Consider the following 24,892-nt stretch of genomic DNA (forward strand, 5'->3'; position numbering starts at 1 on the left):
CATTGTTTGTGGCATGTCATTGTTTATATTCTTATTTTAGTTCCACTTTAAGAAATGAGAGATGGAGAATGTTATTCCAAATTGTACGGTTACAGCAGCCATTTCACAGATTATGAAACAACATACAAGCAACAAGGTAAACAAAAATATTATAGCTAGGTAAAAAATATGTGGCGGCTACAGTCTGCTAACATATGTAACTAACGTATGCTTTTACTTAGCATGGGTTTTGTAATATATGTTTGAAGAACAATAATAATAATAATAAGTAATAATAATTATTATAATAATACAAAGAGCATTTAAGTCAAATCAGGCCTTAATTAAATTTTCACAATGAAAGCATAAAACTGAAGACTTTAAGCACAGTACGGTAATGAAACTGTAGGCTTCAGTAAGACAGCCTGTGCGTCTGTGAACGATGACCCAGGGTGAGGTGGTTTGGAGCCCACTGCAGTCGTTCTGGTAAACCTTCAGTTGGAACACCTGGTCCATGAAAATAAATTGTCGCCAACTTGCAAAAGAGACGCATCTTTCTGTGGGAAACTTACATGCAATCTTTCACCAGCACCACTTGGCTAAGAGTTATTGCCACATCCCCCATAAAGTCTTGATCTCGCTGTAAACCCTTTCCACATGTTTGGGCCATTAAAGGAGTTCCTGGGAGGCCAGCATTTCAGACATAAAGCAAGGAGTCTAATCGTGGCTCCAGGGTACTAAGAAACCTCTCTACCTTGATGGTATTCAAGCACTAATGAAATGGTGGGATAAGTGCATTAATGCAGCAGGGGATTATATAGAAAAATAAAATTTATAGAATAGCTTTTTCGCACCCATTTTAATTACAGTTGAGTACAGTATAATAACAGTAGAGTTCTCTAACTATTTTCGCTTTTAGCCTATTTTGAAATTCCTAGATGTTGTTGATAAGGTAATCAATTACGAACAAGTCCTGTACTGTTTTAAGACTGGATGAGATTTAAAAAAAATACAATGGCTGACCAAAGGTGACTTCAAGGTGTGAGCAGATGAATGAGATAAGACGTTGAGGAGAACAATGCCAGGATGATCAAAGGGGGCTCATCTCAGACCACAAATTACTTTTATACTCTGTGTGTGAGTGAGAGAGAGCATGTCTACCCTTATAATCTGTTTAGAGGTCTCACAAAAAAGAATGTTGTTAGACTTTCAGGGCTGCTTCCCTTCGAGGGGTTGCCACAGTGGACCATCCGATCCACACATGATTTGGCACGGGTTTTTATGCCATATGCACTTCCTGACACAACCCTCCTATATTGACGGGCACTGCATGGGGTGGGAATTGAAATCAGGCCTTCCACATGGCAAGCGAAGAAACGTACCACTGAGCTACCAACCTCACGAAATGGAATATAAAGTCGTATTCTGTAAATACCATTTCAACTGTTAAAACACACTGCATTGCCCACAAGAAAAACAAGAGATAGAATCACACCGATCACCTATAAATCACAATAATTTTTTTGTGTCAGCACTTTATAACAATTACTTTATATAAAGCTTGATATTAATATGATCCACCAATCATTGTGACCACTTGCCTAATATTGAGTAGATCCTCTTTTGCCACCATAACAGTGATGCACTGTGTGTTCTGACACCTTTAGATTGGAACCAGCATTAAGATTTTCCTTTTATTGGATCTTCTATTGGAGCCTTTGTTCCCTACGTAGAAGCACTAGTAGTGTAGGGCAAATTGGTGAAAATGTTAATGCTGGTTGTGATAGAAAGGTGTCAGAACACACAGGGCATCACTGTTATGATGACAAGAGAGGGGGTTCTCGTTATAAGGTACGTGGTCATAATGTTATGGCTATTTAGTTCTGTTCCATTTTGCTCTGATTGAGTTAAATCGCTTTTACTTTCAGTTCACGTTTTTCATCGCGATACCTATTTCGACAGCTCACGCGCCACTATGTCGGATATATAAAAAGCTCGCGCGAATAGTAATCAGTTACAGGATTTAAACGGAGAGAGAGTTTTAGTGTAAACCTGGCTAATACAACGCGGGGAATACTAATACTTTTCACAAACTAGGACCAAAATAATAATAAATCTGACGGACGAGACGAAAAAAACATGGGCGGGGAATCGTAAAAACACCCGCCTTGTTGTCATGAGCGGAAAACTAGTCACCAGGTTAGAGAGGCGGGAGGGAAACTCCTGCTGTCTGTCCTGAGGAGGAGACCTCGGACACTCTACTCACGGGTTAATTATACACTCACACCCATAGTTTATGTTAGTGTGAGTTCAGGAGAGCGTTTGTTTATTTCGAAGTCACCGAGTTTTCTAGCAGATCCGGATGGAAGCGGAGCCGCTGTTAGCATCAGAACGCAGGGCGCGCGACTCGCCGGATTACGGCTCGCGACATGACTCTCAATCAGACTCGCAGTCTGAGTCGAAGGGGACGAGTCGACTCTCTGATTCACACAGCAGGGACTCACTGCATGGCGAAGAATGTAAGTGTAAACTTTACACGAGCATGGTTTCCAAATCCAGTTGCTTATCAAGCTGTCCAGGTTCACTTTCCCTTACTGAGGTCACTTTAACTCAAACTGACCAGACACTCAAGTTACAGTGCACCTGACACAAACGTGTGTGTGTTTATTTGTATATACAGTATGTATGTATGTATGTATGCATGTATGTATGTATGTATGTATGTGTATGTATGTGTGTGTGAATGTGTATATATATATACAGTGGTGTGAAAAACTATTTGCCCCCTTTCTGATTTCTTATTCTTTTGCATGTTTGTCACACAAAATGTTTCTGATCATCAAACACATTTAACTATTAGCCAAAGATAACACAAGTAAACACAAAATGCAGTTTTTAAATGATGGTTTTTATTATTTAGGGAGAAAAAAAATCCAAACCTACATGGCCCTGTGTGAAAAAGTAATTGCCCCCTGAACCTAATAACTGGTTGGGCCACCCTTAGCAGCAATAACTGCAATCAAGCGTTTGTGATAACTTGCAACGAGTCTTTTACAGCGCTCTGGAGGAATTTTGGCCCACTCATCTTTGCAAATTTCTTGTAATTCAGCTTTATTTGAGGGTTTTCTAGCATGAACCGCCTTTTTAAGGTCATGCCACAACATCTCAATAGGATTCAGGTCAGGACTTTGACTAGGCCACTCCAAAGTCTTCATTTAGTTTTTCTTCAGCCATTCAGAGGTGGATTTGCTGGTGTGTTTTGGGTCATTGTCCTGCTGCAGCACCCAAGATCGCTTCAGCTTGAGTTGACGAACAGATGGCCGGACATTCTCCTTCAGGATTTTTTGGTAGACAGTAGAATTCATGGTTCCATCTATCACAGCAAGCCTTCCAGGTCCTGAAGCAGCAAAACAACCCCAGACCATCACACTACCACCACCATATTTTACTGTTGGTATGATGTTCTTTTTCTGAAATGCTGTGTTACTTTTACGCCAGATGTAATGGGACACGCACCTTCCAAAAAGTTCAACTTTTGTCTCGTCGGTCCACAAGGTATTTTCCCCAAAGTCTTGGCAATCATTGAGATGTTTTTTAGCAAAATTGAGACGAGCCTTAATGTTCTTTTTGCTTTAAGTGGTTTGCGCCTTGGAAATCTGCCATGCAGGCCGTTTTTGCCCAGTCTCTTTCTTATGGTGGAGTCGTGAACACTGACCTTAATTGAGGCAAGTGAGGCCTGCAGTTCTTTAGATGTTGTCCTGGGGTCTTTTGTGGCCTCTCAGATGAGTTGTCTCTGCGCTCTTGGGGTAATTTTGGTCGGCCGGCCACTCCTGGGAAGGTTCACCACTGTTCCATGTTTTTGCCATTTGTGGATAATGGCTCTCACTGTGGTTCGCTGGAGTCCCAAAGCTTTAGAAATGGCTTTATAACCTTTACCAGACTGATAGATCTCAATTACTTTTGTTCTCATTTGTTCCTGAATTTCTTTGGATCTTGGCATGATGTCTAGCTTTTGAGGTGCTTTTGGTCTACTTCTCTGTGTCAGGTAGCTCCTATTTAAGTAATTTCTTGATTGAAACAGGTGTGGCAGTAATCAGGCCTGGGGGTGACTACAGAAATTGAACTCAGGTGTGATAAACCACAGTTAAGTTATTTTTTTACAAGGGGGGCAATCACTTTTTCACACAGGGCCATGTAGATTTGGATTTTTTTTCTCCCTTAAGAACGTAAACCTTCATTTAAAAACTGCATTTTGTGTTCAATTATGTTATCTTTGACTAATAGTTAACGGTTTTTGATGAGCGGAAACATTTAAGTGTGACAAACATGCAAAAGAATAAGAAATCAGGAAGGGGGCAAATAGTTTTTCACACCACTGTAAATATAATGTGTGTATATGTGGTGGCTCAGGTGGCAAAGGCTCTAGGTTGTGGATTTGGGGATCAGAGGATCCGGGTTCAAGCTCTGATGTCCTACCCAGCTGCAGGTTAGCAAATGTATGGGTTGTGTCAGGAAGGGCGTCCTGCAGAAAACATTTACATTTAGGCATTTGGCAGACTTACAAAAAGTGCTTTGAAGTTCACGTCACTGGATAGATACTTACACTGTGTTACTAGGTTACTAACTAAGTGCCATCAGTCAAACACAACTTGGGAGATTTTTTTTTTTTTGAGCGGGTATTTGTCCAAGTATTGAAGAAACAGATACATCTTGAGACGTTAAAAAAAACCTGTGCCAATTTGTGTGTGGATCGAAATAGTCCACTGTGGCAAGCTCTTGAGGGGAACAGTTGAAAGGAATATAGACATTGGTCTATAGTCCGGAAGTTCCCAGGTTCAAAACCGTCCACTACCAAGTTGCCTCCCTGTTGGGCCCTTGGCCTTTGACTGCTCAAATGTATAAAGAGATAAGTTGCTCTGGATAAGGTCATCTGCCAAATAAATAGCTCCTACCACACAGGACGCTTTGTGCTGCCAATGTTTGAACATTTTAGACAGCAGGAACCACAACTATTACCACCTTAAATGCAAATATTAAAAAAAGAAAAAAATGAAGAAAAAAAATGTATTTTGGTACATGTAATTCGTTACATACATGAATTGCCACACAAAAGAACTGCAATACATACCCAATAAATTTTTTTCCCCTCCATCTCTAATATATATTAGTATTATTATATATATTATAATAGTATAATAGTCTAAAGTAAAGTGTAGTATCTATGGTAAAACAGGGTGGACCCTTGAGTACCCCTGCCATAATATATATACAAATAAACTACAGGATATTTTTCTGGATATTTTTTTGTTCGATTGTAACTTTGTCACTTTTGTGATAAAATCTAATGACTCATCCTGTGCTAGTTTTCTGTTCATCCAATTAAATGCTGTCAAGAACATAAATTTCTCAGCCAAAAATGGTTCATGGGTGGTATAACACTGTTCCAGTCATCATCAAAATAGTTGTAGAAGGTGGAATTTCTTTGACAGGAGGAGATTTCTTTACTATCTTGATAATCTTACCATTATGATTTTAAGTGCAATTGAGGCTTCTTTATCAGTATAAAATAAACCAATATCATAACAACTGTCACAACTGCGGTTAAAGATAATTAATCAACCTCCCAAGAATGACTGGTTCCTGGTACTGTACTTAGGAGTATTGCATGTTGAAATGTGTAAAGTCATGTAGAAATGCGTTTCTTAGTGCTTTGTGTTCTTTCTGAACTGCCACATGCAAGAAGAAGAAGAAGGCAAGACCTTGTGTGTTTTGTCAGCACTAACACTTCCAGTGGATGTATGAAGAGGAGAAAAAAAAGGTGACTCATGCAGTTCAGAGTGTGCCAAAACCACAGCACATTGTCAACAGCAGTGTGTAAAGTAGTGGCAGAACTCATGAGCATGCGTTTTGCACTGGCAACAGCTTTTGAATGAACCGTTACAGCCTGAAAATGTAGTGGCAGAGATGTGAACTCTCAATGTCAGATTTTGGCAGGTAATTTATGCCGCTTGAATAAAAATGAATAAGTTAAACAATTCACTAGATGAGATTATTCTCAAACGAGAATGTTTCTCAAACGGATGCCTTGGTATTTACAATTTAAAAAAATCAGTTTTGTAATATCTCAAAATCAGGAGTTTTTTATGATTAAGATTCTCAGATGTCTGTAAGCTGTTAAGGGACCATCTACAAAGTGTGCCTTATTAATCGTGTGTATCCTTTAAACTCCTGTCCTGCACTAGGGAACTTTTTTCTACATTTATTGACAAAAGTAACAACCTGGTCAAAGTACTGTAACAACCTGGTCAAATCATGCATTAAAGTCATTGCTTTAGTGTATGTACAAAACATTAAATGAAGTTTTATTTAATAAGGCACACTTTGATTAACAACCTTTTATTAGTTAAAGGACAGATCCCACTGAAGTACAAAACACAAAATGCTAGTGGGAAGTGTGAGTCAGAAAAAAAAAAGCCAGTGAAATTGCTCCAGGCGATATGATAATTTTATCTGTGGCACTGAGACTTTTCTGCAGCGTTCTGAGGATCCTCACAAGGTCACACGATTCACAGGACGCTTTTTGTTGTGACAAAGAGAGGTGGACTCATTCTGCGGGTAATTCCTCTTGACGATATTTCTTTGCAAGAGTCAGATTTGAAAACTTTTAGGTTTTCCTTACTCCCAAAAAATATGATCCACTATGGAGGGTTTGGTAATAAGCTGTTGGGACTAGAGAAGACTTAAAACAATGTAGGGCCTTCAGAAACGCTGTTACGGCATATTAAACATAACCTGTGTTAGCCGAGAGAGAGGGAGAGAGAGGTACAGAAGATAGGCTGATGTAAATTTTTTTAGACTGAATGCTTACAGGGATATTTTCTCTGTTGTCTTATGGTGACATTGAAAGCATTTTAGATACATAGTAAATCCAGTAATTAACGTATATTAAATAGTACGGGTGGAGATAAAAGCCGGCATTAGGTTTTGATGGAAAACATACGAATAATTATTCAGCATAATGTTTTGTTTTTGATGTTCAATATTCTTGAATCTATTTTTAAGTGGTCAGAATGTCTAAAATAATTTTCTCTAACACACATTACAGGCTTATATAAAAATCTGCTTTAATATTTATGGATATATTGAGTGACTTTGTAAATGCTCTTAGACACAACTAAGAGTCAGCATGTGGTATCACTCAGAGTTTGAGGTGTAACTTTCAGTTTTCTACCACAGGAAAGTCTTCAGGATGTAGGATGTTGGGTTTTGAGTATTGCGGTAAGAAACAACATTGTTTTTGGTTTAAGACCAGGTTAAAACACACGATTAAATTAAAACATTTAACAAAAAATTTTGAGAAATATTAGAAATAGCTGGAGTGTTTTGCTTTTGGGTTTCAGTGCTAAATTGTGAATTTTAACGTTTTTTAACGAATTTTAAAGTTGTTGTTTATTTAGTTTGCGAATGAGTCAGAATTTACTTTGAGTGGTGTTCAAGTCAGAGCAGGACTTTTGATTGTGCTGAATAACAGAACACAGTTATGAGAGTAAAAACTATCTTTATTTCTCTGTATAATCCCTGCTACACTGATGAGCTTATTACAGAACTCAACTGTAATTACACTGGGTGTGAAGGAGGCATTATGTAAATTTAATTCCTCTATATAATCCCCTTATATAATTATAAATATAATAATTTGCTAACCTAATGCACTATAAGGTAGAAGGTTTTCTCAGAATGCCAGGGTTATGGACAGAATGACTGCTTTATGATTAAACCACTGGGCTCTCAGGAGTTTTTTTATTGGCCCAAACATGTGGAAACAGGTTGGAGTGAGTCTTATCACCGTAGTGTGCGTGAAGTCTTCTGTGAATGTCAGTTGGTTTTACACCTTCATTCTTCGGCTCATGAGACCAGTATGACTTGAACGCCCCTCATGGTTTTGGATGGTAGACTTTAATGCCTCAGGAGGAAGTTAGTGAAGCTTCATGGCACAGTGCTAATGTGTGACTTGAGTTATATTCTGTTTTATGAGAGGAAATAGTGTCTGGCAAAAAAGTGAGTAATTGACCATTTGTTCCAAAAACTAAGACAGAGGCTAAATTAAGGGAAATCCCACAGATAGATTTTACATAGACACTGAAACAGTAGATTCGGAAGAGGAGTGAAACAAAGGGAGTTGAGGGATGAAAAAAAACTTATTATCTGAGGAATATTTTATTTGAAGCATTATCAAATACATACAAGCTCTGAGACCTGTGTTTACTTGTTAAAGAAGTAATAAATTATTGGAATCTTTAATATTCAGACAAGTTTAGAAAATGATACAATGTCTAAGATTTGTATGTCGTGAGGTAGATCTATTTAAAATCAGAACATTTCCGAAAGTTAACGACGATTTAGGACAGATTTAATTGATTGATTGTTATACAAAATACACAGTTTTGTGCTTCATATACTCCTAAAAACCAGACACAAAATTGTTTGCTCACTTTTTAACCTTCCCCCCAGACCAACACTCCTAACACGGAACCTGAAATTAAAACCCTATAAGAACAAGAAATATTTATGAGAGAAAAAAATTGTTAAATCACACAAAAAAAAAACCCTACGGATTTAAATTAAGTTGAATTTATGTAATTAAAGAAGTGTAAAAACCTCATAACAAAAACAAAACGTTTTTTTGGGTAACTCTGGAAGTCATATTTGGAAAGGTAGATGTCTTGCATACAAATCCTCCTGGACAGGAAGCAGGATGTTGCCAAATCTGTTGGGAAATACTCACCACAATGAATTTTAATTTTATTAACCTGTAGCGAACCAGCAGTACAGGCCCACAATAAATTTTTATTATTATTTTTTAATGAATTTTTTTTATTTTTGTGAAGCTGCTTTGAGACAATGACCATTGTTAAAAGCGCTATATAAATAAAATTGAATTGAATTGAATTGAATACAGTAAATCCAACACACATGACTAAAGATAGTAAAGTGATGTATTCTGCTTCTGAAGTGCTCCAGTGTCACATCTTCCCACACGTTTGCCAATGCGTCTGAAAAGGAACTTCACACGTGTTTGAGCAGCCCTGGGGAAGGGACAAGAGATGTCAGTGTTCAAGCTTAGGAATTAAATGACACATAACTGGACAACGGGTTGTCACAATGTTGTGTTAATAATTCAACTAAAATGAAAGTGTCCAGTGAAGGGAGGTTCACAGCAAATAAATTGGTATTATTTAATTCTAAATAAAATGCACATACAGTACTGTGCAAAGGTATTGAGCCACCCCTCATTCTTCATGTTAAATGGAAAAAATGCAAAATGCCTGCAAAATGCCTAAAGATACAAATTTAAAATTGGTTTTGTATGCAGCAACCTCAGCAACAACCTTATTTCCCCTTTTGTTTGTTCCAACCACTCAGCATTCACCATCAGCAGTATACTAACTACCGACTTGAACATGTGTCATGTACCTACCTGTTTCTTACTAGTTCGTGCCTTAAGGTAGATTTTTTTTTATGATTTATAGGTCACTGTGTGGCTTAACAAAAAAATCCTTTGACACTGCTTTTTTTTTTTTTTTTTACAGTTTTTTTGTGGAAATGGGAGTCACAAAATGACTCACAAAAAAAAAAAAAAAGCCTAAAAATCTATAGTCCGGGGTAGTGGCTGGACTATGGTTTCGGAGGGTTTTTTTGGGCCCTTGAGCAAGGCCCTTAACCCTTAACTGCTCAGATGTTTAATGAGCTAAAAATGTAAGTTGCTCTGGATTAGGGCATACTGTAAAAGTAAACGTATTCCTCAAGACTACATTAAAATACAAAAAAGTATGGCTTTTTGGAAAAAAAAGCTTAAGACTTTTACATAGTACTGTACATGCAGCTAGGGTTAAACTGCTAGAAGTAGATTATAGCTGACTATGCAATGACATCTTAATTATATAATGATCAGATAATAATAATAATAATAATAATAAAGTGCAATAAGATGATGTCAATAGAGATATGGCATGAATAAATCTCTTATACTTTTCACAACTGAAAGTTGCATCCGATGAACTTTTATTGATATTGAACCTGTTTACACTTTATAAGATCGAAGCATTTTTTTTCCCAGAATGGTTTGCAATCAAAGGATCATATAAATCCCATGATACATCAAAATCACATGGCCTGATATTTTACAGTGATCTGATAGTGGGATAATGGTGTTGTGGTGACTAACAGTAATATGAAACAAGCAATTGGAATGTTATGCAATAATTTCCTGAGTTATATTTAAGGGTTTCTCCTTTTTTTTCCCCATCATTGTATCATCCTAGTGTTTACAGCTTTGGGATAGGGCTGGGTGATGGGACAGTAAGATATCACTATCTTAGGTATCATATACATAATATACGTTTTAACATTAACTGACTTCATTGTCACTCACAGTGCCAAAATCTATCTATTGTCACTCACAGTGCCAAAATCTATCTATTACATTATGGTAAAAACATTATAATGTATTCCTTTTAAATTGACATTTAAGTTAAGACATTTTAATATTCATTAAATTATGGTGTAGTACTACTATATTATTATTATTATTATTATTATTATTATTATTATTATTATTATTATATTTTATCCACTGTTGAATTCCCAAATCTGCTTGGTCAGAAGTTGTTTAATATTTTAATTTTAACAACTAAGTCTAAAAGTAGTTCCAGCTAACGAGTAACACACTTGATCTAATATATTCTGATTAAATTATATTGTTAACTCACACAGTTGGTTTAAGTAGGCTTAATCTAATCTCTCTGTTTAACATTTATGAAAGGAGTCTCCAGTCTCTCAGTTCTATGTTAAAGTTGGTTTCCCTGCTCTTCAAGAAAGAGGACATTACTCAGAGGACATGCTCTCTAAAGTTTCTTGACCATTAACTATTTGTCTCACTAATGAGATCTGTTATAATATACAGTATACCATGTACTTATTACTTGTCTTGTGGGTGTTAGACAAAAGTAAATGTAACCATGAACAGATAAAGTATGAAGATGTTTCCATTTTTTAGGAAGTGAATCGTGCAGTTGTTTACAAACTGCTATGGTTTAGAGAACCTTGGTTTTTGGAAAATAATCTGCTTTCCTGCACTTTCCATCACACATGATGTTTCCTGACTTCTGTACTAGATAATGTCTTTCCTATTTATTAATATTTCGTTCTCATCTTCTTTTATAATTAGGTGATGAAGACCTGTATATCCAGCAAGCTGTTGTATTTATTGAAGATGCCATTCAGGTAATTTAAATACGACTGGTTATATTCCAGTGTTAACCATGTCCTGTTTTTTCAGCCTGTATTTATTGTAATAAGTGGGCATTTTTCTCCATAGTATCGGTCCATCAATCATAAGATTGACTCAAGATCTTTGGGCTTGTACAGATGGTACTACTCCAGAATATGTCAGTGGTAAGGAAGCAAGAGTCTTTTTTCCTCTTTAATTCTACCTTCTGAAAAAAAAATACCCATATATAATAACTATAGGGTTATTATTATAATCTTCAACTGCAAAAAATATGCCAAACACTGTTTGTCTTCCTTCTTCCCATAACAAGGCTGCATAAATAAAAAAGGCGATGTGATTTACTAGCTAGCCAAATAAAGTACTTTCCTAATCAATGTGGAATTTGGTAATTTAAAATCCTTTATAAATGGGTTTTTATTATTATTTTTTACTGGTTAAGTCTGTCTATAGAAAGTCCAACAAACTGGACTACACCTCCTGATTCACAGCATGTTATCTTATCAAACTTATGTCTATGCTTTATATCAGTGATTCTCAACCCTAATCATGGAGAACTTTTTGCCCTGCACATTTAAGTAGTTAATCACATCCATTTCAATTCAGAAATAATTGTTAATCAGCTGATTTGTTAAATCCAGTTTACACAGAGCTGAGAAAACACCAAAATGTCCTGAGCAGAGGGTTACAACGCTCACTAGTGGTGAAAAGCACAATTGTATTGTATAAATAGCAACAGATGACTTGCTTTGGTCTGCAAATAAAAATTTGGGATTAGTTACAACCGTTAATTATAACCGTTTTTCATAACTAAACTGTATCTGTGTATGTGTGTTGAAGGGGTCTTGGTTTTACCATTGCTGTGATTCTGGCTCTTGCCTTTGTGGAGAAACCTTCCTCGATCACTTACACATCCGACCCCCGCTTCAGGCCCAAACCCTGGGAGCCTCCATGTGGTCTTCCTGAGGCCATAGAGATGATCTGCCTCTGCATCTTCATCATGGACGTTGTGGCTAAGGTATATTATTACCTAAAATCATTACATTCTGTTATTACAAAGTTCTCAGACATTTACTTCATGTTTATGTATTCACTGTCTCTTCTTTGCTCCACAGAGTTATTTGATTGGATGGGAGGAATTTCGTTCGAATAAATGGCTGATTGGCTACGTGCTGGTTATAGCGGTATCAGTCATCGACTGCACGATCTCTTTTGCCATGCTGTGTGATACGGTGAGTTTGTCAGACGGGAAACCAGATCATATGTTTCACATCTTAAGTTTAAACTAGATACCATATAGAATTTTAATCTCGACTCCTGTATGATATTTTAATCCTCATCATCGTGACAGCCGTAGATAAGAGACAACGTGTCAGCAGAGGATATCCTGGACTGTGTTGGTGGATGGTAGTAATGTCTGCTTTCTTATCTCCACTTGCAGACCTTACGAGTCAGGAGACTGATTCGGCCATTTTTCCTCCTGCAAAATTCCTCCTTGATGAAGAAAACTCTAAAATGCATCAAAAGGACACTTCCAGAAATAGCAAGGTAGAAAAGTTTGGGGCTCTTTTTTTTTTTTTTTTTTTTTAATAAGGTTGGGATATTTTAGTTTTAGGTACGTAAACAACACAGCAACACTGTGACTCATAAATGCTTAGACATTTTATGTCAGTTTTCCTTTAATATGTCATTATGGAATTTTCCTGGAATGGAATAGTATTATAGAAAATAAAATACTGCAGAATAATTCACAGCATGAAATTATACAAAATTCCTGCTCATCCCTAAACAAGCAATTAAATTCCAGAGAATATCAATAATGTTTGTACAAATAAATAGAGATGCAAAGACAGTTCTCTCCATCTTTCTTTCTTTTCTTTCTCAGTGTGATCCTGCTTCTGGCCCTTCACCTATGTTTATTTACCATGATCGGTATGCTGATCTTCCCCAGATCTGAGGTATCGACAGACAGGACAAATATTATTTATTCTGACACTGAGACTTAGATGTATATTTTGTAGACAATGATTTACTTTTATCAGTAGATGTTGGTAAAACTGATGGAGAATATGTATGACATATGTTTATGTTTATTGTGTTAAAAGGATTCATCAAAGAATGGAGAATGGGAGGTTTACTTCAAAAACCTGCCTAGGGCCTTGTCCTCCCTGCTTGTGCTGCTGACGACTGCTAATAACCCAGACGGTACAGCACTTACTCATTACTGTGTGTCATACTAATCCCACATGGATCATATAGTCAAATGTTTCAACTATTCTCAACTAATTACAGGCTTCTTCGTTAATGTGTCAGAAACAAGTAAATTTCTAGGGTATATTGCAAAAGTTTATACTTAGGGAAATTGATTATTTTAAGCACTTCTTTTACAAAACATCCTTTACATGAATAAATGAATTTAATTTAAGGACCGGTCAAGAAAATCTATGAACCGAGGTCCAAATTTCATATTTGTGTTAGGAAACAGATACCTACTGTATATACGCAGTTATTTAGTCTATAAAATGAGCAGTTTAAAATGTCCATAGCATTTCAATTTAAACATGAGCCTCATAGTCCTCTCTTTATAGTAAAAAATGTTTTATGTGAACATTGATTGAAAAATAATTGCTGATTTATTTAGTCAGCTGTCAACTACATTTCTTTCTATCAATTTCTTTTTATTATTAGTCTACTAGATGTGCCCATGACTTTGTTCGCGTGGAATTTAATTGCACACTTATAAGCATGTTTTTAAAAATGTACAGCGTCATCTGTTGAATTTTAAAATGAACTAATGATTTTTACAAGGTCGATTTCATAACTAATTTTTTTTTTATAATTTCAAATTACCATATCTTCTCTTCCGATTGCGATAAAACAAAGCATATACTGTATGCTACCTCCAGCTCAACCAAATACACCTGTCAAAACCCCATTAAAATTCAGAGTATTTTTTCCTTATGTGATGCGTGTGCAAACAAACAAACAGGCAGAACAGGGGAAAAAAAACAAAACACATCTTTGTGTTTTATTTTATTACCCCCAATTTTTTTATTTGCAAATATCTTTAATGTACAGACGCGCCTACTTTACAGTTTTATTATATTGTGTAGATTTAAACATTTTCAAACATTATGCATCATCTGTCCAGTGTATCTAAACCTTTTCTGTATATTTTGATGATGTAATTGCATATAAGCATTACAGACATAACGGTATATCTGATTACAATCTGAATTGATCAGGCTTGTGGCTATTTTGCTAAGGGCCTTAACAATCAAAGTGTAACATTTATGTATTTTGTAAGAAAAACACACTGCATATAACAGGATTTTACTGTAGATGTCTTTAAACAGATTGATAACATTTACTGATTATAAGAGTTCTACTTTTTGCTACAACTTATTCCACTTGGCCCTAAGATGTTGGTTAATTTTCCTATAACAGCAGCTCTGACAGTAGCTCCAGCTACAGTGCAAATCACAGGTTTATATTAGTGGGCTTGTTCTAGTATTTTATTGTTTCTATAGTAATCACTTATCCTGTATGGTGCAGTACTGTAAATACTCCACAGACTGTACGTGGTTTAAAAAAAGTAAATCTAGTCTAGTGAAGGAATAATGGTTTATATTTGCTGTATTGTAATTTTAACAGACACTAACATGGTGGTAGGTCATTTCACAAAAATAAAAACATAACTATAATTGAATAAAAGCATGATTCATTGTTTTAAAAATAATAATAAAAATTCTTTACAAGTGGTAAAATATGAATGAAATGCTTTAGGATGTTCTGATATAGGAAACTTGCTAATCTTGGAGGGATGACTATAAATATAACTACAGCAAAAGTATTCACAATCCTGGGTAAAGCTCTGTTCTAACAGTTTTCATTCTTTCTGCCCACAGTGATGGTTCTTGCATATTCGCTGAATCGGGGATATACAATATTTTTTATACTTTTCAGCGTATGTGGTAAGTTTCAGAAAACTTCTTCACAGTTGCTTATGTTAAGAACTTTTTTGATTTAATATGTAATTTGATATTATTACATTTCTCCTCACACAGGAACCTATATCTTGATGAATTTGCTCACCGCTATTATCTACAACCAGTTCCGAGGCTATTTACTGGTGTGTCACTGTTTTGTTGTTGATTTAGTAGTTAGTGTCTGTTAGACTGTTAGGGCCTTGCTTATGATTTTTTTGTCTTGTCTCCTTTGCAGATGTCAGTGCAGGCCTCTATTTTAAGGAGACGTCTGGGGATCAGAGCTGCATTTAGGGTGCTGTGCTGTCCGAGTCAAAGCCAAACCCATCATTCTGAAGATCATGTGTAAGTTATACTGTAGTTTGCAGCATCTCTAACACGGTGGTTACGTCATTTTTTGTTTTAACTACAGAGGTTTAGATTCTGACCGGACAGGGCCTGTGTTGATGAATTTTAAAAAACAGCAGCTCTAGTAATAGGCATGCCAGCTGTAATTTAAAGTATAAGTTGATAAAGCCAGTATGGTACATAATCTAAGGCTAATAATAAAGTGATTTAAAAGCATGTTAAAAAAAATATATAACCAATGGATATTATTGTGTTTAATAAACATTTATAAAAGAAGTCTCCAGTGTCGGTTCTTTTGCTGAACTTTGTTTTTTCCCCCATTAATTCTTAACTTCAATTAAAAAAAGGTAAAAACAAGAGGTTGGTGAGACAGTGACTATTTATAACTATATTAACATCAGTGATAACCAGAGTTTACCTGTTTTGAGAATTTATATGGAATTAAATGTGACTATAAACGACACATTGTTTTTTAAAATGTAAATCATTTTTGATAGTTTTCCTGTAACACCACATACATATAATTTTATTCTTTACATAACTGTATGTAGCATAGTAGTGTATTATTTAACACTTTGGGTTTCCTCCGGGTACTCTGTTTTCCTCCCACAATCCAAAGACATATTAGTTTAACTGCTGTTCCTAAATTTTCCATAGCGTGTGTGTGCCCTGCAATAGACTGGCACCCTGTCCAGGGTGTACCCCTCTTGTCCCCATAGTCTCCTGCGATAGGCTCCAGGCCCCCGCAATTCTGTAAGGCGTATAGAAGATGGACAAATGAATGAATGAATACCTGACAGTTGCACATGTCCTGTATTTGTGTATTTTTAGAAAGAGAGTTCAAGTGAATACAGTGCTGCAGGTAATGAGACGAGTGCAGATGACATCACACTACAGACAAGCTGTCATTAAGGTGAGTTTTTCAGTTGAGAAAACACCTTTGACTTTGTGTCTAAGAGAAACTATCCTGTACTGGAAATAACTTCAGTTTACTATCTTATTCTTCAGGCTGCTCAGGAAATCCAAGATGGTTTTATTGATGGTGAAACATTTCAAAAGCTGTTTGATGAACTGGATAAGGAGCACATCAAAGAGGTAACCGTCTCTGCTCTGAGGAAGTCATTAGCCTAAATGTAGTTAGATACAGTTGTATTTGCATGCGTGTTGGTCTTTGCTTTGGAAAATAGATGATTATATTTCCTCTTTGTCCACCAGCACCCACCGAAACCAGAGTACAGCTCCTCTGCCCTCCAGCTGATCCAAAAGGCATGTAGTCATTACTACTTCAATGTAACAGGAAACGTGGTGGCTCTCGCCAACGTCATCTGCATCTGTGTGAGTAGACTTTTTTTTTTTTTTTTTTATTTATTTAATATTGTCTCACACTTGCAAGAAATAAAAATGTGTGTAATCTATAGGTTTGCCAAGTATAATATATAACATAATGTTTTATTTAAAGATGGGTGTCAAACTGTTTAGGAAAAAGAAAATCTGAAATGATGTTATAGTGGTCTGTGTTGCCATCTTGTGGTTATCATTGGAACAACATATTTGTACATATCAGTGCGCATATATTAAATAATAAATTTTTTATTCATCTAATAAGGAGCAGTAATTTGTGTGCTATTTAACTTTATCGCATTGTTAACGAAACTATAAATTGTGTTTTGCAGACAATCTTGGTGCTGGATTCAGAAAAAACTGTAACTGAACGAAATGATTACTACATGGAGGTAACTGTTACAACACACACAGTGACCACAACAAGGCTCTTCTCTTACCGATTATATCTATTACCTGCTAATTAACTTGCCGAGTTTGGAGTTCTTAAGACAAAATTTCGTATTAGGAAAACACATTTTCTAACGCAGAAAATGCTTTTCATGGGAAAAAAAATGCTTCGAGGCAAATTTCTTGCAAAATTTTAGTTCTTTAGGTGAAATTTCTTCAGGAATAGCATTTGAATGTCGAGGTACAACTGTCTTATTGATCATCAATGTTGATGTGTTAATGTTATGCATTTTGCATTTTTTTTCTTAATTTTTCAAAACTGTTTTAACTATTTTTTTTAGCTGGTAAATTTTGACCTTTAGCTGTGGTTTTGTGTTTATACAGGTCATTAATTGGGCTTTTATCATCTACTATCTAATAGAGATGATACTGAAGCTGATTGCGCTCGGTTGGAAGGGTTACCTCTCTTACAAAAATAACATCTTTGACGGTTTCTTCACCGTCGTTCTGCTGGTATGTAAATATAAATTACAATAATTTGTAAATTATTGTTTGATCAACAAGTCTGCTGATGGGGAACAATTTCATGTTCTATAATTTTATGAACATTATTTAAATTTCACCTTCTTTTACTTGTTTCTTTGTTAAATAGATCCTCCAGATTACAATTTTCGTTGTGTTCAAGATTAAAAATCCAAAATCGTAAGTATGATTTTACTGACAAGCAGTATCACAATTAAATTAAAATTTATTAAAACTTTGGGACAATTTAAGGCACACAGAGAAGTTGTTGAAAACGAATAGAATAGAATGACAAAAATAACTGTTGTAATTATAGTAAATGAAAATAGTCTGTTGATGCAAATAGCTTTGAGTAAACATTTGTATAAAGTGTCCGTAAATAAATATAAACTGTAGACAAAATAGGTACAGCTTTAGGTAAAATGGATAGATGCCTATATTACTAAATTAATCTTAAAGTTGTGCAGTATGTAAACACTGCTACTACAATGACAATAATTATTTTGGTATTTGTCTTGTGATCATTGTGCTAATGGTGGCTGTGTGTTGTTCACAGGATGGCGTGCCAGGTCGGAGACATATCTTTATGGGAACTGGTGCGACTTGTCAACATGCTGATCGTCTTCCGTTTCCTCAGGATCATTCCAGAAATTAAGGTCAGCACCTTCTGAATGACTGGTATTATGTTTATGTCTAAGATTATGCTTATGTTTATGATTATGTTCATAATCATGTCAACAGTCCACCTAATGCACGTGCGACATTCACATCACTGGGCTTGACTGAGAATCATTGTACTAAAATATTTACTGTTGATTTTTACTGTTTACAGATCTTTAGACCATATGTTGTACTTGCCATCCATTTGTGTCCATTATTGTTGTGGAACCTCACAAAACAAGTTAGTTCCTGTTATCACTTGTGTTATAGGAGGTATAAACGGTCGATCCATCACCAGCCCCCATCTCTCTCGCTATCTCTCTCTCTCTTTATTTTTCTTTCTCTTTGTCTGTTTAAGTTAATAAGAAAAGCAACACATTCTCTCTTTTTGAGGCAAGGAAAACTCCTCTGTCCTGAAGACCTTCATGTGGTGGAAAACATACCTCTGATTAAAGGCTCTGACACTGGAGACTCCAAAAATGCTACATAATTATTTTTTATTATTATTATTTTATATATATATATATATATATATATATATATATATATATTTTTTTTTATTTTTTTTTTTTTTTTTTTTTTTTTTACTGAAACCACAATCACATACATGACATCACATTTTTAATTGTTAATTTAGGCTTTTTAATCTGTTAAATTATTTTTATCTGTTTATATAAATGTAAAAATTTTTTATATTAGAGGTCTGGCCCCATCTTGTGGTTAGGACTGGGTATTTTATTTATTTTATTTTCATTATGACTCGCAGTGCTTTCAATTTCATTTTTATTCTGCATGTTAAAATAAGCATTTTTTTTTTTTTTTTAGTTATGCTAATGGTGCAAGTAATTGAATCCATGGACGATTTATTATTTATTTTTTGTCTTTATTTTTTTTTTATTCCCTGTTTGTAGTTGATGGCTCTAGTGGCCAGTACTCTTGTGGACCTTGTGAAAAACCTGCGGGCTTTTGCCGGGATTCTGTTGGTGAGTACTAATAGTGCTTCTTCAGCTTTTGAACCCATGAAGCAGTTCAGGATGCAATTTTTATGTTTTCTGATTTCTAATTTAGGTGGTGTACTACGTGTATGCTGTTATTGGTATCTGGCTTTTCCAAGGAGCCATTACTCCTCCAAGTTCAAGGTACTGTATATACATTAATATTAATACAATGTTAAATATTGTATTACAAGACTTTCTCAGATTATCTTAGTATTGACATTGTGTGTGTGTGTGTGTGTGTGTGTGTGTGTATGAACAAACACTGTTCAAGTCAAACTGGGACTTAAAGTTAAACATACCTTTATTTCTCCAAATAATCTCCTGCACTAAGGCACTTATCCCGGAGTTTCAGCAGTGATGACCTGAAGCTGCCAGTCTGATTATGGATCTGGCATACATACATAGTAGAAAACCTTCTACTTTGATGGTATATAAACAGTAGCGAAACACTGGGAAAAGTGCATTAGTGTAGCAGAGATTGTTTTAGAGAAATAAATGTAGTTTTCACTTTTATTGCCATTTTCGTTATTTTGCACAATCAATATCAGTCCTGGTTTGACCTGAACGTCCTCCATATTCTTTCTTTTTTTTCTTTCTTCTTTAGCAATACACTTTATTGTATATTGCAGGCATTCTCAGTATTAACATAATTATACTAACTTTTATTATAAGCAGCTGCTACTCTTAAAATGTTTACAATACATTCTAGTGTTAACAATTTTTTTGTAATGTAAAAAAGGTTATCATTAAACTATTTTTATACTTTATATTTTTATTAACTTTTTTTATATTTACCTGTATCATGGCCAACTCAAGCAGTGGGAATGGTACATCCAACTTCACCATGGAGTGTGGCTCCTACGAACAGCTGGAGTATTGGCCGAACAACTTCGATGACTTCGCTGTACGTTTTTTTCCCCCAGCAATAATTAGTCCATAGGTTAAACACCAACAGCTATTTATCCTGTTCTAATATGTACTTTCAGTCATCCTTAGTTCTGCTGTATGACGTGATGGTGGTGAATAACTGGCAGGTCTTTATGGATGCTTACACAAGATATACCACTGAGTAGGTCAACAGCTCCAGGAGCTATAATATAATATTTTTTAAAATAATTTTTTGGTTTAAACTGTGTCATAAATTCTAAATGATTATCCTAATCCTTTTTTAAACCTTTAGGTGGTCGAAGGTGTACTTTGTATCCTGGTGGTTCACCTCGTCTGTCATGTGGGTCAATTTGTTTGTGGCTCTGATTTTGGAGGTATGACCATTTTGGCTGTTAGTGATTTAATTTTAGTCACCTGGGTTTCAGCAAATCTGACGTGATAGACGATGTTTTTTGTTACTAAATACACAGGATCTTTCAGTCAGTCTAGTTGCTATTATTGTTATCGATAATGTTGTTTCCTTGGTGAATGTTTAAGGATGGGGTCAGTGTGGGGTCATCAAGTTGGCTGTCGATTAAGAAGGCATATCCATGATCTTAGACACAAAACACACTGTGACCCTGGGTTCATTACTGATGATGTCCAAGTAGCACCATCTAGTGTTTTATACAACCAGCTTAAACTAACATTTAATTAGGAAGTTTCTAACAACAGATTTAATATGTAAAGTTGTTTTATAGAGACAAGAGGAAGTTAATATTGACATGAATTTATAATGTTTCAGAACTTCACCTACAAATGGGACAAGAGTTATGCGCTGAGTGTATCAGATGTGGAGAGGACAAACTATGAGGTCCCAGTGCAGGTCATGTTCAGGTAAGATCACGGTGCTTTAGTCTCTGGTTCACTTTCTATGAATTTGCTTCATGGACATTTTTTTGACAGTTACAGTTTCTTTTGTTAAGATTTTGCGGTATAGTTTTATATGTCTGTAGGCTTTTTGCTTGTCAGTACATTAAAACAAAAGGCTTTGCTTAAGGCTAAAATACATGCGTTGTGCTGCCCTCTTTTTTTAAAGAATTTGTCTGTTCTTGATTCACGTTTATATAGACAGTGCACTTACAGTACAAGTTGATGTGCAGTGTGTCTATTTGATTATTTTAATACCACGATTTTTGGGGCAAAGTGGTTCATCAGTTTAATAGATAAACTAATAATTAAAAAAAAAAATTCCCTTAATGTACATAATGTATAAGTTTAGATATGTTGTATGTCAAGCGATCAAGAAGTTGCTGTGATTTGATTCTAAACAGGATCAGTTTTCTAAATTTCAGCCTTTAAAAAACTGAAGTTTTGAAGTAGATTGCACAAATGCAAAATTATTTACCTTGGGCAAATGAAAAAGTATTAACCTTGGGCAAATGCAACACACAAAATAAACTCAGCATAAAAGGACATGACTTTAAGTTACTCTGATTTGTTTGAAAAAGTACACTGTTAAAGCCACATAAACACTTCATAATTCTCATGCCATGATGCTTTTTACGAACAATATAACTGTTAGTAGTGACCTTGTTCTGTTGTAGTTAGAGCAAGTTGATTAAAATGCTAGTTTTGGAAATTTTCCAAATAAATGATTGTTGAAATAAATTGCATTATGCATGATCATGAACTTTCAAGTCAGTTTGTATTTCAATATGCAGTGAGAGAGAGCCTCAGGGTTTCTGATGAAGGTAAATTGCATCGTTGCACATTCCTTACTGACATGCTCTTTATTCCTGCACTGGCTTGCCTTTCTGAATGAAGATCATTAATTGTTATTTTTTTGATCATGCACTTGTCACACAATCTATAACACTTTTTGCTCTAAATCATTCTGTAATATATGAGTTTATATTCTCCCACCTCTCACTTTCTCTTCAGAGAGCACATCCAAGAGCCAAGTCTAGAGGATGTAGAGAACCAACTTCAGTGTCTCCCACATCTTCATCTTCCTCGCTGGTCCCTGCAGTCACACAGTCCTTAACTACAGCTCCACACAAACCTGCTTTCCACCACACTTTACATCTACAGTACGTGAGTGTGGGGTTGAAGAGGAGTTTGCGCAGAAGACCATAAAATGTGTTGCTCAGTTTTCTGCTGAACCTGTTAGTGACATGGCACTGTTTTAAAATGCCGGAACACTTTTATTTATTTTATTTTTTTATAACATTTATTTATCTTTTAATTAGTTTAGTACTACAGCATTTCTGCTTAGGTCATAAAAGGGAAATTTACAGATTTTTGTTTTTTAAATAAATTATTTTAATAGATATTGAATTTCAGGACTTTACATTGATAATGGACAAGATGACGCCATCCAGACAGACATTATACATCATGAGACACCAAAAAAATGCATACATATGTCAATTTAGTTTGCAAAATTATTTACAAATAAAAATAATAATAAAAGGTTGTCATGTCACATCAGTTGGCGACCTATCATCCTGATTAAGCCAAATCAAATTTAAATTTTCCCCCACCATTTAACTCAAACAAAGGGAGCAGATGTCATTAATCTAACAAGAGTCTTCTGAAATGATCCTAAAGCTCAGTCAGAGGATCTTCTTCCCTGAAACCAAACTTTGTTTTAAAGCTTAAATGGGAAAATGAAGATCTCAACAGTGGTGCTGCTAAAATGCAGAATTTATCGTGGTGCTTTTAAACTTTAAGCAATCGGTGCATTAATATCTGCAAAGCTGTTTATGGCATTGCATTTTTTTTAAATGATAAGTGTCTATTGGTTTTAACTCTAACATCTCTAAAAAGTAAGCATGTGGTATTGATTAGCAAAGTAGTAGATTTGCCACATATATCTGTTGAAGCTTCCTGAGGTGATGATGTTGATAAATGGTGCGGTTCGCTTAATTTGTGTGTAGCGTAAGAAAAATCTTCATGTGATTACATTTTGGCATTTTCGACTTTTATATAGTTTTTAAAGCATGTTCTTGTTTGTTTTTTACATGAATTTGAACTAGAAGTACAGGTTTTTCTGTCTGAAGTAAAAAGGTGCAAAGTGCAAAAAATTATTCAGCCATTTTATTATGACTATCACTGTTCACTGTATCACCATCAAGTTCATTCATTCACACTTATACAGATATCTTTAAAGAGATCTCGCAGTCTGAAAAGTGAAGATGTTTAAAACTTTGTCACTCCAGACAAAAATGCTTTTAAAAATTCAGACATGTTAGCCTGACCTTGTGCATACCCATAATGTTTTTTATGTTTCAGAATTGAGCAAGCGCTTTGTTAATCAGATTGCTACTTTGTGGTTTGGAATATTTCATCTAATAATCTGTATGCCTTTTTATGTTATAATTAAACTTTAATGCAGCGACGCAACATATTGATGATTACCACCATGCTCCTGAGCCAAACCATCTGTCTGGACTAATATCCATTTAGGTTTTGAACCAAAGACCTGGGCAAAACATCTTTGCACAATAGTTCCATCTCATCATCATTCCCATTATATCAATCTGTGCATTTATATTAATTAATTTATTTTTTAATCCATAGTTGCATTTCTCGCATTCAGGAGCATGAGACTCTTAAAGTTTTACTTACTGTAAGGCATTTTGAAACGACATTTTATGACGCTTGCATTGTGTGCACACATGGTGCTGCTGTGACAGCATTTAAAAATAAGATATATATATATATATATATTTTAGTTGCGTATGGATAAAGGTCATTTTAAAGACATTGTGTTAAACTTTTTAAACAGAAGTATAAGAATTATTTTATAAAATATCTGTAAATATCTGTAGACATGTGGATGTAGCGTAGATAAGATTTTTTTTAATTAAGGGAATAAAAACATTCATGCACATCATTTTGGTAAAAAAAAAAAAACAATTTCTTAAATTACACTGTCAGCTATAATATTAAAAACTATTAACATAAAAAAACACCTAGGTTTTTGTTTCCCCTTGTGCCACCAGCGCAGCTCTGGGCTCTCTGGGGTTGTGCTGTGGTGTCTGGCACACGAACATTAGCAGCAGGTCCTTCGGGTGCTGTGTGCTGTGAAGCCTCCATGAATCATGCTTGTTTATCCAGCGCATCCCATGGCGGTCTCTTTGCATAGTTGGTTGTGATGCTTAGAGTGTTTTGGTGCCTTTCTATCCTGGTCAGCATTAACCTTTTTTTTTTTTTGGCAAGTTGTTGTAATGGCTTTTTTTGGGATTTGAAGTGTTGTTCAGCTTACCTGGTGGTGGTGTTAATCAGGCTTATAAGTGAATACTTGCTTTTGGACATGCTAGATTAAAAAAAAATTATTATTGTTTAGCTGTTTGCCAAAATTTGCATCATCACATGGTTTTCCCAGACTACACACACAGCCAGAGTTGGTTAAGTAGTTTCATCTCTCATTGTTCATTGACCGTGTACAATCATGAGAGTGTAGGTTGTATTGAGATCTACCCAGTGAGCTTCAGCCTAATTTTTAT

At 35.3% G+C, this 24,892-nt stretch overlaps 1 protein-coding gene across 3 annotated transcripts; it reads left to right on the top strand.

Annotated features, from left to right (window-relative positions):
- Position 1: 1 nt before the first annotated feature.
- tpcn2 (two pore segment channel 2) lies at positions 2–23,621 on the top strand. Of its 3 annotated transcripts, none has more exons than XM_053513033.1 (25): positions 2–136; positions 11,207–11,262; positions 11,357–11,433; positions 12,107–12,284; positions 12,382–12,498; positions 12,708–12,814; positions 13,152–13,224; positions 13,372–13,471; positions 15,175–15,240; positions 15,334–15,398; positions 15,491–15,597; positions 16,432–16,513; positions 16,609–16,695; positions 16,816–16,935; positions 17,274–17,333; positions 17,716–17,844; positions 17,984–18,033; positions 18,410–18,509; positions 19,425–19,496; positions 19,582–19,652; positions 20,328–20,415; positions 20,498–20,580; positions 20,692–20,773; positions 21,184–21,275; positions 22,323–23,621. In XM_053513033.1, exons 1-25 carry the CDS (start codon positions 55–57, stop codon positions 22,423–22,425), a joined length of 2,247 nt encoding a protein of 748 aa, XP_053369008.1. In that variant the 5' UTR covers positions 2–54; the 3' UTR covers positions 22,426–23,621. The 3 variants fall into 3 exon arrangements, with proteins under 3 accessions (XP_053369008.1, XP_053369007.1, XP_053369006.1); XM_053513032.1 differs by lacking the exon at positions 2–136 and adding an exon at positions 1,892–2,498 and having other exon boundaries at positions 20,331–20,415; XM_053513031.1 differs by lacking the exon at positions 2–136 and adding an exon at positions 1,893–2,498.
- Positions 23,622–24,892: the final 1,271 nt, after the last annotated feature.

The sequence above is a fragment of the Clarias gariepinus genome, chromosome 15 (genome assembly GCF_024256425.1).
Source record: "Clarias gariepinus isolate MV-2021 ecotype Netherlands chromosome 15, CGAR_prim_01v2, whole genome shotgun sequence".
NCBI lineage: Eukaryota > Metazoa > Chordata > Actinopteri > Siluriformes > Clariidae > Clarias > Clarias gariepinus.

Coding starts and splice junctions, on each gene's coding strand:
- tpcn2 (XM_053513031.1), top strand. CDS start 2,342: ATGGAAGCGGAGCCGCTGTTAGCATCAGAACGCAGGGCGCGCGACTCG. Junction 13,225..13,371: donor TGATCTTCCCCAGATCTGAG/GTATCGACAGAC, acceptor TTGTGTTAAAAG/GATTCATCAAAGAATGGAGA. Junction 18,034..18,409: donor AAGATTAAAAATCCAAAATC/GTAAGTATGATT, acceptor TGTTGTTCACAG/GATGGCGTGCCAGGTCGGAG.